Source organism: Salvelinus fontinalis, chromosome 8, assembly GCF_029448725.1.
Source record: "Salvelinus fontinalis isolate EN_2023a chromosome 8, ASM2944872v1, whole genome shotgun sequence".
In the NCBI taxonomy this organism is placed as follows: domain Eukaryota; kingdom Metazoa; phylum Chordata; class Actinopteri; order Salmoniformes; family Salmonidae; genus Salvelinus; species Salvelinus fontinalis.
In genome coordinates this window covers 19,125,981-19,145,261 of record NC_074672.1, presented here as the reverse complement: position 1 = coordinate 19,145,261, position 19,281 = coordinate 19,125,981, and the positions used below count along the sequence as shown (strand labels likewise).

The 19,281-nt window shown below is 41.0% G+C and overlaps 2 protein-coding genes across 4 annotated transcripts in view; one reads left to right on the top strand and one right to left on the bottom strand.

Moving 5' to 3' along the window:
* LOC129860816 (microphthalmia-associated transcription factor-like) overlaps positions 1 to 5,241 on the bottom strand; it is a 42,099-nt gene extending 36,858 nt beyond the window's left edge. For both annotated transcript variants that reach the window (XM_055931602.1, XM_055931603.1), the window contains exon 1: positions 5,014 to 5,241. In XM_055931602.1, coding sequence (XP_055787577.1) covers positions 5,014 to 5,120 — 107 coding nt within the window. In that variant the 5' untranslated portion in view covers positions 5,121 to 5,241. The remainder of the gene's footprint in view (positions 1 to 5,013) is intronic.
* Positions 5,242 to 10,709: 5,468 nt separating this feature from the next.
* The window catches only part of LOC129860800 (FERM domain-containing protein 4B-like), a 29,300-nt gene continuing 20,728 nt past the window's right edge, over positions 10,710 to 19,281 (top strand). Inside the window, exon 1 of one of the 2 annotated variants that reach the window (XM_055931571.1) lies at positions 10,710 to 10,999. The gene's annotated coding sequence lies outside the window, so the exon portion shown is untranslated. The remainder of the gene's footprint in view (positions 11,000 to 19,281) is intronic. The other variant, XM_055931570.1, reaches the window with a different exon arrangement.

Here is a 19,281-nt window from a genome sequence, read left to right as displayed (position 1 = left end):
CAATTTTGATTTGAATGTCATTGAGAAAACAGAAAAGGTGTCAAAGTATTTTTTAGCTGGTAACAGATGACAGGTTTTTTGTAAACAGTTAGGTGTAATCCGTTACTCCCCAAGCCTGCCCACTGTTCAGAACACTGATGTAGCTCTATCCTTGAGCTGTTCTTGTCTTTTACTGTTCTGTATTATGTAATGCTTCATGTTTTGTGTGGACCCCAGGAAGAGTAGCTGCTGCTTCAAAACAGCTAATGGGGATCCTAATAAAATACCCAATACTGCCGCCTGCTGCCTCTAGCCAGTACATATTTCTCTGTTTGTGGAGTCCATACCACTACTATACAAATCTCTGACAATATAAATTACAAGGTCTGCAGTTCCAATGTACAGACTGGCTAAAGGGTACTGTACACAAAAACACTGACTACAGTAAGGAAAGATTCAAAACTGATAAAACTGACCTTGACATATCTGGGAAGAACACTCACAGCAAAGGAAAGTCTATGCACTTGTATACAGTGCTTTGGTTAAGTAAGAAAAGTCAAAAGAGTACTACAGTTACAGATAAATAAAGTTGATGTATAAATTGTCAGGAAAACAAAACAGCGAGTTGACAAATATTACAACTGATAATGGGGTTCTTTGTTGTTGTAGTTACGGGACAGGAAGGGCCGGTTGGGATCATTTGAACTTGCCGGGTCCTATTTCTGTAATTAGGTTTCATGCCTTTCATGAGTCTTGTCACTTGTTTACAGTAGTATGGCCTACTATCCTACTCCAGTCCTGCTCGGCTTCCCCTCTCTGGGTGCTATGACTAGGACGGCACTCTCAAGGACAACAGAAAACAACAACTACATTCAGATGATCATTGTATTACTTTAATATTACTGCTGCTGTGTACAGAATGGTGGGTTGCTATAAATAAGCAATAAGGCCCGAGGAGATGTGGTATATGGCCAATATACCACAGCTAAGTGCTGTTCTTATGTGCGACACAACACGGAGTGCCTGGATACAGACGTTAGCCGTGATATATTAGCCATATAACACACACCCCGAAGGTGCCTTATTACTATTATAAACTGGTTACCAATGTAATTAGAGCAGTAAAACTAAATGTGTTGTCATAGCCGTGGTATACGGTCTGATATACCATGGCTTTCAGCCAATCAGAATTCAGGGCTCAAACCACCCAGTTTATAATGTGCGTTAAGTTATTATTACAGACACTCTTCAAATTATCCTGACAGCATCAAAGTGTTCTCTATTCGAAAATATGTTAGCTACCATACTGTACAGAAATGGGAGAATGGTGAAAAATGACTCGCAGTTCCTGTACACAGACAGCTGCCTGAAAATATGACTCCTCCACTCTTGAGGAAAAATAACTGACCACATCTGCCTGAGCCTGATGGTCACAAATATAGATGATGCAGACTGGAACATTGTGGTTTTACTCCTTTGATTATCTATTGTCATGAAAGGATACAGAAGGGCATGGGTTTATCCCTGTGTCCTGGAAGAGGAGTCAGACCGATAAAGAAAATTATTTGTCAGTCTTACATCTGTTTACTCTGACTGTCAGATCCAACTGGAATGATAGAGAAATGAAATGAACATGGTCGTTTTCCAGTGAATTTGTTTAGAGCCAAGGTGAGAGTAAGGATGCGGTCAGAGTGATTACATAACCATTGGGTTGGGTAGTATCTCACTCCACTCCAGCACCTGTCTGTCACTCAGACGCAATCAGATCCCCATCCTGGATCAGGAGAGGAACACCCTGGTCCTAGCCTGCCCTCTTTGGCATGATATGGAACAGAACAGAGCACTCCCTGAGACATTGACTGTCCCTTAATCACCATGTTTCAGAGGCTGCATTGACACCCGCACTGGATGCCGATGCTCATGTAAAAACATAGAACCTAAAAGCAATGCAATACAGTATGCGCATCTGGCATCTCTGGTTCGGACTCCACTGAACAGAAAGCTTCCTGAGACTCTGAGCTACAATCCCCTTCTTATAGAGGCCACATTGAAACCAGCAATGGATACTAGATGCTCATGAAAAAACATACATCATAATGGAATACAGTATGTACTTTCTGTACATTTCTCTGCTTTTGCCATTTGATGCCCTTGAGTGAACTTTTACACTATATGTATTTTCTGTTCATGTAATTTCTAGGCCAAGATGTGGCCTAGAAGACAATTGCATGGAAGGTTCATTGAAGGACAACTCTTTTTAAGGCAACCTCTGGTCAAATGAGGCTTGGAGGGAGCCTTTGAGTTTGGGTGCATGACCATTGGAGGACAACTCTTAGGGACATCTCTGCTCCTTGAAAGCGTCATATAGTATAGTCATGAACGTATTGTTTGAGTGCATGAATGGTTCATCCTTAACTGCTCAATTACTGTAGTCATCATATCACACAAACGGGAAGATCCAGAATGGAAAAACATTGACAATGTGACTTACAGACATGTCCCATGCTTTGACAGAGGTTTAATGCTGCATTGACACCTCACCTCTTATCCACATCTGCGACAGATGAAAGATAATGTGACAGGTATAGTAGGTGACGATTGGACACCAGTGACGTTACATACTATTTCATTCATAATGTCATGACATGAAATATCTCTCCAAAATGTATCTCAATTTTATTTTCATATGTCCATTTCATTATTTAGTGATGGGGTCTAAAAAATGGTGTAGCACATATTGACAAGAAGCTATGCTGCAAATTAAAACTGAGACATAACAAATTCTTTCACGAAACTTTCAGAATAAATGACAGTCTAATTATAATCTCTAACATGTGCAGCTGGCTCCATGGGTTGCCCTGCTAAATATCTCAGCAACAAACAACACCAGGCCCGCTTTGCATTGAAGGTGTCATATACATAGCTAAATTTACATCGCTAATTTACACTGCATAGAAGACAAGTTTCACAGTCTGTCTCAAGTCTATATCAAGCACACACAGTCTGGCGCTGAGTCTGCATGGGGTTCGTTCGGCTGCTTGTGCCAAAAGCTTTCTGAGACAGCAAGAAAACAAAAACTAACTGTCAATAAAAGCAAGATAATTCATGATGTTATCACCGTATGATTTCAAATTTAGAAACACTGAACTTTAGGCCTATCATGCCAGTAAATCTATGCCTAAGCTTTGTCCTTGCTTTACTGTAGTTGTCAGGGTATACCGCATCAGTCAAACAAATGAACCACAGTGGGCTGTTAGTGTCATAACCACAAGTGTATGTGAGGATAAGCATGGTCAAAATTACTATACTCAATGTTTGGTATTCTGTCATTGTTGCAAAGCCGTGCACTGCTTTTAGTAGGGCATTCTCACAGGAAAAGCAGAAAATGAAATTAATTCATGCATGTCAGATAATTTTGGAGACACACAAAAGTCACAAAAACTGACATTAAATCACAACTCAAAGCTAGACCTTTTTAGTTATACTAAGAATGCAACTGCTGTGATGAGGGCACAAAAATACCTTTCAGCTTATAACAGTGTAATGAAATTTACTAATGAAGAAACAAGTTTAAAATTATGAATTAGGTTAGTCTCTCTCCACAGAAGTTTTGGAAAAAGAAACAACTCCACAACAATAAAACTGGAAAAATATCCAACAAATTGCTGACAAAATGCCAAGATCCAGAATGCAAAAAATAGATTGGGTCAACCACAAGAATGCTATAAGAACTCTAGACACAGAAGAGCACTGTCATGTTCAGACAGTGTTTCAGACACACACCACCCTTCTATCTGGGGAACCTCTGTTTAGCAGAAAGGTCACATGTCTCCACCACTAAGGACAATAAGGAAATGATACAGAATTATCAGACGCAAAGAGACAATATTGCTTTAAACAACTTCCTGGCAATAGGCATGCATTGACAGGCGTTTTAGAAAACTGCTGAATGTAAGGCATTCCCATACACTATGCCATTACACAGAAGGCAAGATTATGGTATAAAGACTTAAGTTAAATGTATAAGCCTTGAGAATAGAAAAGTCCCGATTATTTGTTCAGTCTGATCTTACAAAGAGAGACATAACCAAAGTGACAACAATTCAGCTGAGGCCTGGACCCCAGGCAGCAGAGGGGTATAAGGTCATGTCCAGAGAACAGACCTGACTCAGCTCCCTGTTCTTTGTTCAGCGCTGGGGACACAGGACACAATATGGATACAAATAGCGCTCTAATAACTTATTTGTCAACTGCTTAGGAAAGTATCTATACATTTTCCTTTATGTAGTTAAATAAGCTTTATTGGGAAGTAACATGGCTACAATATTTTAGGATCTTTTAGAATCTATAAGAAGTTCTTACTAGGTCTCTATTGATATTTATCATGTTCATTATTCTCTCCTAATAGTCCTACAACTGATGCACAAACTGATGAGTGATGCACCAGTGTAATGTGACACATATTTTAACATGTGTGAAAGACTGTACAACACCATTTAAGATGCCATTCTACCTTGACATTTTAACTACATTTGCAATGCATTAAATGTATTTCTTCCAAAAGAAAATGCATTTAGACTATACATATAGTAGCCTAATATTTATGTTGTAAATAACGATGGGAATGGTATCACCAAGATCAACACCAGTATGAAGAAGACATCATAGTCTAATCCCTAGTCGGACTGTTCAAAATCCACGAACAAACTGTATAGGCTATTCTTCACAGGCTAATATTTGAAGTTGCATGTTGACAAGACAACACCCAAGTGTTGCATAACTAACTGTGCAATAAAAGAGCCATAAGGAATGGGAGGCAAACAAATCCCTCCTAGAATGTACTCAACAGGATAGGACCGACTGCATATAGGATGACATCCTTGAAAGCGCGTCAATTGGAAATAATGTAATTATTATAATAACCCCCAAAACATATTCCAATGATAGCCTATTTAAAACTTTTGAAAACAACGCTGGGAAAACAAATTCCTCTTTACCGGAGGAAATAACTGTGCACACAGCCAAAGCACTGACCTGTTTTTTTTCAAGGGCTGACTCTTCAATTCGTAATACGTTTTTGGTTCCTCTTGAAACTCTTCTCCAACCTCGAAGTCAGGAACTATACCCGATTCCGCTTGCATACTTACGGCTGTCAACTCTTGACAATAACAAATTATAAAGAAACGAACGATGGTATGGCCACCTCTTTAAAACACTCGCAGTACAAGCCACTGAAATCGCAAACCCGTCTTGCTCCAAGAGCCAGCGCGCAAACAGCGCAAAAAAACATGTAGTTCTGTAGAGAAGGTAATAGTGGCCGTAGAAATAGTGTGTATGGTGTATGGGATAGAGAACTACAAGCACCATGATACCGTAGCCCGCAAGTTTGTGTTTTGATCTGTCAGTGTCAGCAGCTTTTTCATTGGTCCAACATCTGATGGTCTTTTATCACATTTTACCCTCAATTCTGCTGAATAGGTCAAATGCCGGAGCAGGCCATATAACTTTCTATATGCATTGTTTACATTTACAAATATCAATATCCGTTCATAAAATAATATCCTAAACAACATTTCCATAATTGTCACACAAGGCCTACATTTCTCACTACAATAGGCAGCTAGGCTACAGTGTTACAACACAATATAAAGCCTATTGTGCAACACAACTGCCATGTACAAATCACACTGAAAACCATCAGATGAGTGGACTATTCCTAAATGTAAGATACTACATAGCCATGTTAAAAGCACATATCCAATATTGATAATGTTTGAATTTAATTAAATGTTTTATCTCCTGTTTTTTGATGGTCATAGCAGAATAACATTGAGAAAATCTGTTCTATCTACAAATGTAGGTAGGATATTTATTCGGTAGATATTTTTTCTTATCCTCTGAGCTATCACCCTACCGCACACTAGCAACAGCTGTGAACTTAATCACAGGGGTCTCTCCTATTTGTGACTTCCAATCTGCCCCTGTCCCTTTTAAAGTAATTTCTTCTCCACTGGGAGGCAGTGTAAAGCAAGGAAAATCAACATCCTCATTGAGCCTGCAGGCGACACCATGCAATAATTGCAAGTTCAATATTTGCATTTGTGTCATCTTGCTCACCTGGCGAAAAGACCTACATTTCACCATGCAAATACAGTTAAAAACAAATGTTTCTAGGAATGGAAGCAAGGCACACCTGTCAACATTGAACCTTCTCTAATAAGCCTCTGCTTATGTATCATTATAGTAAATATATTCTACACTGTTATTTTCTATTCCTTTCTATTTCTATAAAATCATGTAATCTCTAATGAATCATGTTCTGCTCACTGTCTCGTGCACATGCTCAGGTCTTTGCTGTACCTTATAGGTGCTTTCTATGACAATTTCCTATGCAGCCTGGATACTGTCACGGTATCTGTGGCAGACTACTACACTATATAAACACATTCAGTTCAAGGATGTGTCATGCTCCAACAATCTCAGTGTAACCACCCTAAATTGATGCAAGCTCTATTGATGGAATGGTCTAAGTCAGTAAAATACTTTGTTGATTTTTCCTAAAGTTTCCTATAGTCTTGCCTAGATTCTTATTGAAAAAGGGAATATCTGGATAAACCATTACACACAGGTACTGGGTTATTACTCAAAATTGGTCCTTTTTGCATCCTTTTGACATTGTAACTAGAAATTGTGCACCAATATTGAATTTAAAAATCCTGTTATATTAAATGAAGTACCATTTAATATAGATCACATGGACAATTAAGTAAATCAGATTTCTTACATAAAAAAAGACTTGCTAAAGTGCCAAAATGCTGCATTTTGTCATTTTTAAATAATGTTTTCAAAAGAAACATTGAACATTGTCTAATGTTTTGTGGTGGAAAACTGTGTGGTTTGAGCATAACACATCAACACTTTTACCCATAGATAGACAGGTTAGAAATGTTTTAACAAAAAAAAAAATTGTGAAGCTTGCATCCAATTTTAATCCACCCTGTTGCACACAACAGGTGTCACGACTTCCGCCGAAGTCAGTCCCTCTCCTTGTTCGGGCTGTGTTCGGCGGTCAATGTCACTGATCTTCTAGCCATCACTGATCCATCTTTCATTTTCTATTGGTTTTGTCTTGTCTTCCTTCACACATGGTTCCAATCCCATCAATTACATGTTGTGTATTTAACCCTCTGTTTCCCATCATGTCCTTGTCAGAGATTGTTTGTTTATATGTTTGTGATTTATGTATTGGTGCGCGACGGGTTCTTGTACCCACTTTTATTTATTATGTACTTTGGTTTTGGAGTTTTTTAAAGGCTATTAAACTACTCCATTTATACCAAGTTCGATTCTCCTGCGCCTGACTTCCCTGCTACCTACAGACACGACATTACAACAAGCTTCCAACAAGCTTCCACGTCAGGCCCTCATACCACCCTCATGGAGTCTGTTTCTGACAGTTTGAGCAGACATGCACATTTGTGGCCTGCTGGAGGTCATTTTGCAGGGCTCTGGCAGTGCTCCTCCTTGCACAAAAGCGGAGGTAGCGGTCCTGCTGCTGGGCTGTTGCCCTCCTACGGCCTCCTCCACGTCTCCTGATGTACTGGCCTGTCTCCTGGTAGCGCCTCCATGCTCTGGACACTACGCTGACAGACACAGCAAAACTTCTTGCCACAGCTCGCATTGATGTGCCATCCTGGATGAGCTGCACTACCTGAGCCACTTGTGTGGGTTGTAGACTCCGTCTCATGCTATCACTAGAGTGAAAGCACCGCCAGCATTCAAAAGTGACCAAAACATCAGCCAGGAAGCATAGGAACTGAGAAGTGGTCTGTAGTCACCACCTGCAGAACCACTCCTTTATTGGGGGTGTCTTGCTAATTGCCTATAATTTCCACCTTTTGTCTATTCCATTTGCACAACAGAATGTGAAATTTATTGTCAATCAGTGTTGCTTCCTAAGTGGACAGTTTGATTTCACAGAAGTGTGATTGACTTGGAGTTACAATGTATTGTTTAAGTGTTCCCTTTATTTTTTTGAGCAGTGTAGTATTTGTTTTTATTTAACCTCTTGAGATAGGAAAACATGCTTTTTTTATTAAGTTGAACATGTGTTCTTCATGACAGAATGTTAAAATAAGGTGAACTTGTTCAGCAAGTTACACAACAAAAGGGACTAATTTTGTGGAACAACCCTACTAATACAGTTAAAGGTCCAATGCATACGTTTTTACCTTACTGTGACTGTTTTCAATAAAAATTGTAAAATATATACAGTACCAGTCAAAAGTTTGGACACATCTACTCATTCAAGGGTTTTTATATTTTACTATTTTATACATTGTAGAATAATACTGAATATATCAAAACTATGAAATAGCACATATGGAATCATGTAGAAACCAAAAAATTGTTAAACAAAACAACATATATTTGGGGTGTAGGTTGGGTGATTGTGGAGGCCAGGTCATCTGATGCAGCACTCCATCACTCTCCTTCTTGGTCAAATAGCCCTTAATTAAACAGCCTCGAGGTGTGTTGGGTCATTGTCCTGTTGAAAAACAAATGATTGTCCCACTAAGCGTAAACCAGATGGGATGGCGTATCGCTGCAGAATGCTGTGATAGCCATGCTGGTTAAGTGTGCCTTGAATTCTAGTTAAATCACAGACCGTGTCACCAGCAAAGCACCATCACATCTCCTTTTCCATGCTTCACGATGGGAACCACACATGCAGAGATTATCCATTCACCTTCTCTGCGTCTCACAAAGACACAGTGGTTGGAACCAAAAATCTCAAATTTGGACTCATCACACCAAAGGACAGATTTCCACCCGTCTAATGTCCATTGCTCGTATTTCTTGGCCCAAGCAAGTCTCTTCTTATTATTGGTGTCCTTTAGTAGTGGTTTCTGTGCAGCAATTCGCCAATGAAGGCCTGATTCTCGCAGTCTCCTCTGAACAGTTGATGTTGAGATGTGTCTGTTACTTGAACTCTGTGAAGCATTTATTTGGGCTGCAATTTCTGAGATTGGTAACTAATGACCTTATCCTCTGCAGCAGGAGTAACTCTGGGTCTTCCTTTTCTGTGGCGGTCCTCATGAGAGCCAGTTTCATCATAGCACTTGAAGGTTTTTGTGATTGCACTTGAAGAAACGTTCAAAGTTCTTGAAATGTTCCGTATTGACTGACCTTCATGTTTTAAAGTAATGATGGACTGACATTTATCGTTTCTTATTTGAGCTGTTCTTGCCATAATATGGACTTGGTCTTTTACCAAATAGGGCTGTCTTCTGTATACCACCCCTACCTTGTCACAACACAACTGAATGGCTCAAACATATTAAGAAGGAAAGAAATTCAACACATGAACTTTTAACAAGGCACACCTGTTAATTGAAATGCATTCCAGGTGACTACATCATGAAGCTGGTTGGGAAAATTCCAAGAGTGTGCAAAGCTGTCATCAAGGCAAAAGGTGGCTACTTTAAAGAATCTCAAATATAAAATATATTTTGATCTGTTTAACACTTTTTTGGTTACTACATGATTCCATGTGTTATTTTGTAATTGTGATGTCTTATTCTACAATGTATAAAATAGTAAAAAAATTAAGAAAAACCCTTGAATGAGTAGATGTGTCCAAACTTTTGACTGGTACTGTATATAAAACACAGGAAACTGCACAGGGCCTTTCACAGGGTGTTTATAGGGTTATCCCCACAAAAAACGTAACTGCAATCTGTTTGTATAGTTTATGCAGCATAAATATCTAAACAACTCAGATGGTTGGCTCTTGGCAGTGAGAAGGAGATATCCAGAGGACAGATGGTTGTGGGGAATGCTAATGAGATGCTTATTCATGTCTGATGACAGAGACCCTAGAGGGGGGGATGGGGGGATAGGATGAGGGTTGGAGGGTCACTAGGGGATGGGTGTCCCCAGGGTAAATCGTTTACAGTAGGCCGGGAGAGAATGGTAACAAACCAGCGTCTTGGTTCATCAATCAGCAGCTTGAAAAATTATCTAGGCAAGTTACAATTAACTTGCAGAATATTTTCAGCACAACATTTTCAAATAAGACAACTGTTTGTAAATATTATTCAGGAGAAAACTTAAATTGTGCTATCGTTCATATACAGCGAAGTTACAGGCCATTGTTTCTTTCGCTGTGTCCTTATGAATCATGACTCCTTCCCTGTAGCTTGGTTATATTCCATACGGAAGCTACATATGTTTTGCCTGTGTTAAGGCAACAATAAATATTTCATTAACTGTATTGTATATGTCAGTCATATGATTCAATCCAATTAAGCTCTCAAATGTTCAGATGCATTTGTTAAAATAGACAGTGAGATTAATAGATTATATCTGTTTTTTCTTGACAGCATGTTATATCAATACCACTTCACAAACGACCTCAGGTTCACACTTAAATGTGATATTTTCTGCAATATTGAGCAGCTTTTGTATGTCACTTTAGTTCAATCTTATTCATTTCTGACGTATCACTTTTTTTTAAGGTGGTGGGCAGGTGGGGTACATATCCAATGGAAATGCATTAATTTACACAATGTCCATTGCTTACAATTATTATAATTTTTAACACCCCGATAGGCCTGATAGGTTTCCATAATAATACCAGGGTAAAATACAAAATAGGTATTACGAATAGGTCTGCATCATGTCTAAAACACGAACGTTAATCAGCAGCAAAGAGCAGATTGTGACCCATTGTGTGTACAGTTCAGTACAGTGGCAGTAGCTAAGAGGAGAGCGAGCGCTAGAAGCCCTGTCACGTAAATGCCCGCGGGGCGAAGGCGTGGTGAGCGTGGATGAATGCAAGCGTGCACGAATACTGGAGAAGGCTACGAATAGTGGACAGCGATACAGCTCACCGACTCTCTCCTCTGCTGAAAACGAAAGAGAGATGCATTGAATGGGGTTCCAATATGCCAGGGGAGACCTATTTTAAAATCAAGAAACCAACCAGCTGAAATACAAGGAAACGCCCAAACCGAAGGTAAGATTGTCAGGTTACGATGTGACAATAAACGATATGGGAGTATTCTCTGAACTGTGCGGGGGAAAAAGTAGACGGGTTCATTCACTCATCTTTGGGAGTGATACATTAACCGGCTTTATCATATCGTTGTTTTAGGCTTGGCTGTGCCATTGTCGTTTTATTATCAATATCGGCATCAGTGTTTTTTCTTTCAACAAAATAATCGTACGGATTCCATCCATCCATGGGCTTTTTGCTCTAATTGGGGACTCAGGTTTGTCATTTAACAGAAAATAAACCACCATTAGCCCTACATGTTCATTGTTCCTCCCTCAATTTGAAAAACGTGTAACTAATAGCATACAACGTTTTAATTTATCATTATCCTACTGTATCAAAATGGTAAATAACATTCTTTATGTGAATGGAAGAAAACAAAAACGAGTTTATAGATGATCAGATAAGATACACAATACATTTGCGTTCTGCCTGACACACCTTGGTTGCTATATCCAGTCTAGTCTGCACTGAACAGCAACGTATAGAGAGATATGGAGGGATAGGGACCTGGGTTTGGTCTGAGAGGAAGGATAGAGTGCAAAAAGAAGGCATCCTTACAGTAATTGGGCTGGGTAGACCTAAAGTAAATAGGCAATGATTATCTAGATGTATTGATGTAGAAAGGTTGTCTTCAGGAATAGGCCTGTTGTAAGTAGTAAATACAGTAAGCGTTTACAATACATCTATTAGCATCAGAAACTCAGGGGCCTCAGTACAGTTGATTAATTCATAGAAACATCCATTTACTCTGCAAGTATAAAGTCTCTCCGTTTCGCTGATCTGTTTTTGTCCATGCTGAGTACTTAGGCTACATGTAAATAAGATAGTGATGAAGAGTTGTGGATGATTTGCATATTTTATTTTACATTTAGCAGAAGCTCTTCCAGCCTTACAGGAGCAATTCGGGTTAAGTGCCTTGCTCAAGGGCACATCAACAGACGTTTCACCTAGTTAGCTCAGGGGTTTGAAACAGCAACCTTTCGGTTACTGGCCTAACACTTTTAACTGCTAGGCTGTCTGCTGGCCATTTTTTGCATTGTATGTTGTTAGTGGCTGCTCTAAAGCAGCTGGCTCACTCCATAATTTCCATGAAAAAATGTCACCTGTGTACTAGCAGCCAAAGCAACAGCAGGACACAGTGGGAGGTCCTTGTTGTACAGGTGGCAGTGCCAGTAGCTAGTGGTTGAAGCAGTGCAAATGTAGGATCTTAATTTGATCACCCTGTTTGAGGAGAACTTTCCTGCAATGCAGGAAATTTAAAGCTTGGAGGTTTAAAATGGCTTCTGAAGTTTGTAATTTCCATTTAGAAATTTCGGACCTGATTTTCCCTTTACAAAAAATGTATCAACCCCTACAAAAATCTCAATTAATTATAATCCACATAATAATTAAAATGTCCTGTTGCTACAGGATTATTTCCTGCTGTAGCAAACTTGCTCAAATTAAGATCCTACATCTGTAGTTGTAAGAAATAATAATGTTTAATGGCAGTTGTTTTGGCCAGCTCCGGCCTAATGTTAACATTTGCATAGGTTATGTAGTTTACTAATTAAACTCTTGTAAAAAAAAAAAAAAAAAAAAAGAGGTAAATCATAGCTTTCAAATCAAATCTATCAAATGTTATTTGTCACGTGTTTCGTAAACAACAGGTGTAGACTAACAGTGAAATGCTTTCTTACGGGCCCTTCCCAACAATGCAGAGAGAAATATAAAGAAACAAAGATTAACATGAGGAATAAATACACAGTGAGTAACTTTGAGTACCAGTACTGAGTCGATGTGCAGGGCTACGAGGTAATTGAGGTAGATATGTACAAATAGGTAGTGTTAAAGTGGGTAGGCAACAGAATAGATAATAAATAGCAGCAGTGTATGTGAAGAGTCAAAAGAGTTAGTGCAAAGACAGTCAATGCAGATAGTCCAGGTAGCTATTTTGTTAACTAAATCAAATCAGTTTGATAAAACAAATCAAGTTTATTTGTCACGTACGCCGAATACAACAGGTAATTTGAAATAGTAAATCATAGCTTTCAAATCAAATCAATCAAATGTTATTTGTCACGTGCTTCGTAAACAACAGGTGTAGACTAACAGTGAAATGCTTACTTACAGGCCCTAACCAACAGTGTGATTTTTAAGTAAAAAATAGGTATTAGCTGAACAATCGATAAGTAAAGAAATAAAAACAACAGTAAAAAGACAGTGAAAAATAAGAGTAGTGAGGCTATATACAGTAGCGAGGCTATATACAGGCACCGGTTAGTCGGGCTAATTGAGGTAGTATGTACAGTTGAAGTCTGAAGTTTACATACACTTAGGTTGGAGTCATTAAAACTCGTTTTTCAACCACTCCACAAATTTCTTGTTAACAAACTATAGTTTTGGCAAGTCGGTTAGGACATCTACTTTGAGCATGACACAAGTAATTTTTCCAACAATTGTTTACAGACAGATTATTTCACTTACAATTCACTGTATCACAATTCCAGTGGGTCAGAAGTTTACATACACTAAGTTGACTATGCCTTTAAACAGCTTGGAAAATTCCAGAAAATGATGTCATGGCTTTAGAAGCTTCTGATAGGCTAATTGACATCATTTGAGTCAATTGGAGGTGTACCTGTGGATGTATTTCAAGGCCTACCTTCAAACTCAGTGCCTCTTTGCTTGACATCATGGGAAAATCAAAAGAAATCAGCCAAGACCTCAGAAAAAACATTGTAGACCTCCACAAGTCTGGTTCATCCTTGGGAGCAATTTCCAAACGCCGAAAGGTACCACGTTCATCTATACAAACAATAGTACGCAAGTATAAACACCATGGGACCACGCAGCAGTCATACCGCTCAGGAAGGAAATGCGTTCTGTCTCCTAGAGATGAACGTACTTTGGTGTGAAAAGTGCAAATCAATCACAGAACAACTGCAAAGGACCTTGTGAAGATGCTGGAGGAAACAGGTACAAAAGTATCTATATCCACAGTAAAACGAGTCCTATATCGACATAACCTGAAAGGCAGCTCAGCAAGGAAGAAGGCACTGCTCCAAACCGCCATAAAAAAAGCCAGACTACAGTTTGCAACTGCACATGGGGACAAAGATCGTACTTTTTGCAAAAATGTGCTCTGGTCTGATGAAACAAAAATAGAACTGTTTGGCCATAATGACCATCGTTATGTTTGGAAGAAAAAGGGGGAGCCGAAGACCACCATCCCAACCGTGAAGCACAGGGGTGGCATCATCATGTTGTGAGGTTGCTTTGCTGCAGGAGGGACTGGTGCACTTCACAAAATAGATGACATCATGAGGAAGGGTAATTATGTGGATATATTGAAGCAACATCTCAAGACATCAGTCAGGAAGTTAAAGCTTGGTCACAAATGGGTCTTCCAAATGGACAATGACCCCAAGCATACTTCCAAAGTTGTGGGAAATGGCTTAAGGACAACAAAGTCAAGGTATTGGAGTGGCCATCGCAAAGCTCTGACCTCAATCCAATCGAACATTTGTGGGCAGAACTGAAAAAGTGTGTGCAAGCAAGGAGGCCTACAAACCTGACTCAGTTACACCAGATCTGTCAGGAGGAATGGGCAAAAATTCACCCAACTTATTATGGGAAGCTTGTGGAAGGCTACCCGAAATGTTTGACCCAAGTTAAACAATTTAAAGGCAATGCTACCAAATACTAATTGAGTGTATGTAAACTTCTGACCAACTGGGAATGTGATGAAATAAATAAAAGCTGAAATAAATAATTTTCTACTATTATTCTGACATTTCACATTCTTAAAATAAAGTGGCGATCCTAACTGACCTAAGACAGGGAATTTTTACTCAGATTAAATGTCAGGAATTGTAAAAAACTGAGTTTAAATGTATTTGGCTAAGGTGTATGTAATCTTCCGACTTCAACTGTACATGTAGGTATGGTTAAAGTGTCTATGCATATATGATAAACAGAGAGTAGCAGTAGTGTAAAAGAGGGGTTGGCGGATGGTGGGTGGCGGGAGCTCAATGCAAATAGTCCGGGTAGCCAATGTGCGGTGGCACCCGTTAGTCGGGCTAATTGAGGTAGTATCCTGAACCCTGGAGGTCCTAGATTGCAGGCAGCTTAGCTCCTGTGTTGTACTGAGCCGTACGCACTACCCTTTGTAGTGCCTTGCGGTCGGAGCCCGAGCAGTTGCCGTACCAGGCAGTGATGCAACCAGTCAGGATGCTCTCGATGTTGCAGCTGTAGAACCTTTTGAGGATCTGAGGACCCATGGCAAATCTTTTTAGTTTCCTGAGGGGGAATAGGCTTTGTCGTGCCCTCTTCACAACTGTCTTCGTGTGTTTGGACCGTCCTAGTTTGTTGGTGATGTGGACACAAAGGAGCTTGAAGCTCTCAACCTGCTCCACTACAGCCCCGTCGATGAGAATGGGGGTGTGCTCGGTCCTCCTTTTCCTGTAGTCCACAATCATCAGGGAGTACAGGAGGGGACTGAGCACGCACCCCTGAGGGACTCCAGTGTTGAGGATCAGCGTGGCGGATGTGTTGCTACCTACCCTCACCACCTGGGTGCAGCCCATCAGATCCCTCACCACCTGGGGGCAGCCCCAGGATCCTTAGCTTAGTGATGAGCTTTGAGGGTACTATGGTGTTGAATGCTGAGCTGTTGTCAATGAATAGCATTCTGACGTAGGTGTTCCTTTTGTCCAGGTGGGAAAGGGCAGTGTGGAGTGCAATAGAGATTGCATCATCTGTGGATCTGTTTGGGCGGTATGCAAATTGGAGTGGTTCTAGGGTTTCTGGGATAATGGTGTTAATGTGAGCCATTACCAGCCTTTCAAAGCACTTCATTGCTACGGACGTGAGTGCTATTGGTCTGTAGTCATTTAGGCAGGTTGCCTTAGTGTTCTTGGGCACAGGGACTATGGTGGTCTGCTTGAAACATGTTGGTATTACAGACTCAATCAGGGACATGTTGAAAATGTCAGTGAAGACACCTGCCAGTTGGTCAGCACATCCCCGCAGCACACATTCTGGTAATCCGTCTGGCCCCGCGGCCTTGTGAATGTTGACCTGTTTAAAGGTCTTACTCACGTCGGCTACAGGGAGAGTGATCACACAGTCGTCCGGAACAGCTGACGCTCTCATGCACGCCTCAGTGTTGCTTGCCTCGAAGCGAGCATATAAGTGATTTAGCTCGTCTGGTAGGCTCATGTCACTGGGCAGCTCGCAGCTGTGCTTCCCATTGTAGTCTGTAATAGTTTGCAAGCCCTGCAACATAAGACGAGCGTCGGAGACGGTGTAGTACGATTCAATCTTAGTCCTGTATTGGCGCTTTGCCTGTTTGATGGTTCGTCGAAGGGCATAGCAGGATTTCTTATAAGCTTCCGGGTTAGAGTCCCGCACCTTGAAAACGGCAGCTCTACCCTTTAGCTCAGTGCAAATGTTGCCTGTATTCCATGGCTTTTGGTTGGTGTATGTACGTACAGTCACTGTGGGGACGACGTCCTCGATGCACTTGTTGATAAAGTCAGTGACTGATGTGGTGTACTCCTCAATGCCATCGGAAGAAACCCAGCCTCTGGGTGAGCAGTTTCCTGTTTGCTTATTTCCTTATACAGCTGACTGAGTGCGGTCTTAGTGCCAGCAGCAGTCTGTGGTGGTAAATAAACAGCCACGAAAAGTATGGATGAAAACTCTCTTGGCAAATAGTCTGGTCTACAGTTTATTATAAGATACTCTACTTCAGGCGAGCAAAATCTAGAGACTTCCTTAGATTTCGTGCACCAGCTGCTGTTTACAAATATGCACAGACCGCCCCCCCTCGGTCTTACCGGAGTGTGCTGTTCTATCCTGCCGGTGCAGCGTATATCCTGCTAGCTGAATATCCATGCCATCATTCAGCCACGATTCCATGAAACATAAGATGTTACAGTTTCTGATGTCCCGTTGGTAGGATATTCGTGATCGTACCTCGTCTAATTTATTGTCCAAAGTTGACGGTAATTGCAGCTTTCCCACACGCCGTCGGCAGATCCTTATGAGGCACCCCGCTCTGTGTCCTCTGTACCTGCGTCTCTTTCTCTTGCCAATGACGGGGATGTTGGCCTTGTCGGGTGTTCGAAGTACATCCTGTGTCCTGCTTGTTGAAGAAAAAATCTTTGTCTAATCCGAGGTGAGTGATTGCTGTCCTGATATCCAGAAGATATTTTTTGCCGTAAGATACGGTGGCAGAAACATTACGTACAAAATAAGTTACAAATAACGCGAAAAAAACCCACAATTGGTTCGCACAATTGGTTCGGCGCCCATAAAACTGCTGCCATTTCTTCCGGTGCCATTTTTAAACTATTTAGTAGTCTTATGGCTTAGGGGTAGAACACTTGATGCATCGGTACCACTTGCCATGCAGTAGGAGAGAGAACTGTCTGTGACTTGGGTGGCTGGAGTCGGACAATTGCTATGGCCTTCCTCTGACACCGCCTGGTATAGAGGTCCTGGATGGCAGGGAGCTCGGCCCCAGTGATGTACTGGGTCATACGCACTACCCTCTGTAGCACCTTGCGGTCGGATGCCAAGCAGTTGCCATACCAAGCGGTGATGCAGCCAGTCAAGATGCTCTCAATGGTGCAGCTGTAGAACTCTTTGAGGATCTGAGGGCCCATGCCAAATCTTTTCAGCCTCCAAAAGGGGAAGAGGCGTTGTCGTGCCTTCACGACTGTGTTGGTGTGTGGACCATGTTTAATTCCTTAGTGATGTGGACTCCGGGGAACTTTAGCTCTCGACCCGCTCCACTATAGCCCCGTTGATGTACCCGGCCCTCCTTTTCCTGTAGTCCATAATCAGCTCCTTTGTCTTGCTGATGTTGAGGGAGAGGTTGTTGTCCTGGCACCATACTGCCAGGTCACTGACCTCCTCTCTATATACGGTCTCATTGTCGTCGGTGATCAGGCCAACCACTGTCGTGTCGTCAGCAAACTTAAGGATAGTGTTGGAGTCGTGAGCGGCCACACAGTTGTGGGTGAACAGGGAGTACAGGACGGGAGTAAGCATGCACCCCTGAGGGGCCCATGTGTTGAGGGTCAGCGTGGTGGATGTGTTGTTGCCTACCCTCACCACCTGGGAGCAGCCTGTCAGGAAGTCCAGGATCCAGTCCCACAGTACGTACACCACTTAGGCCGATACTTCAGCTAGATATCTGCCTCTAAACACTAAGAAAAGAGGATTCCTCAATGGTTCTTTGGGACGGGTGATGGTTTCTATATGGAGCCATAATGACTCAAAGAACCCTTTGAGCCCTTCAGTGGTTCTTTGCCGTTCACATAAGGGCTTTAAAATGAAGGGCCTGTGGCTCATTCTAATATTTTGTGGTGTGGTTGCGCACAGCTCCTTTTGTGTAACTGTAAGCAAGAGTGTCATTACAGTTTATCTAATATGTTGTATTATGCCATTACATGTTAAACAAGTGTATATGATTAAGGCCAGTGACTGTGTCTTGTGAAAGACTCACGTATGGCCTCGTGTCAGTTTTGTCTGTTGTCTAAACCAGTGGTTCTCAATTCTCTCCTCAGGGATTCCCATCTGTTCCAGAGATAGCACACCTGATTCAACTTGTCAATTAAAACAATAATTACATATAAGGAATTTTAACAATATAATATGGCTAACCAGAATAAAAAACCCTATATGGTTCTTCAAAAAGTTCTACAAAAAACCTTTGAGATTAACAAAGGTTCTCTATCGAACCTTTTTCTATAAAGGTTCTATAAAGAACCATAAAAAAGGGTTCTATATAGCCCCCAAAAGGGTTGAACCATAGCATAAACCTTTTTGGTGCTATATATAACTTGTGATTAATGGTTCTTTATGGAACCTTAGGAAATTGTTATTTATAGCACCATAAAGTTTCCATTTAGAACCTTATGAGCATGTTTTTGTATAGAACGTTAAAAAAAGGTTCTATATAGCACCAAAAATGGATCCGCTATGGTTACAAGCCAAAGAATCCTTATTTGGCTCTATATAGATGTTTTTTTTGTATGTACATCTCCTCTAGTCTAGTGAATCTACCTCAGTACATGAGAGGCGGTCGTGAGGCTGTTTGATACTGGTGATGAGCAACACTCAGTTGGCAGCTTTCCCTTCAGGAACCATGAAGTCTCCTGAGGATCTACATGAAACACACTGACTGGAGAGAGGATTATTTTTGGAAAGGCTGGTTATCCTGCATTTAGACATACCTTGGAAGACAT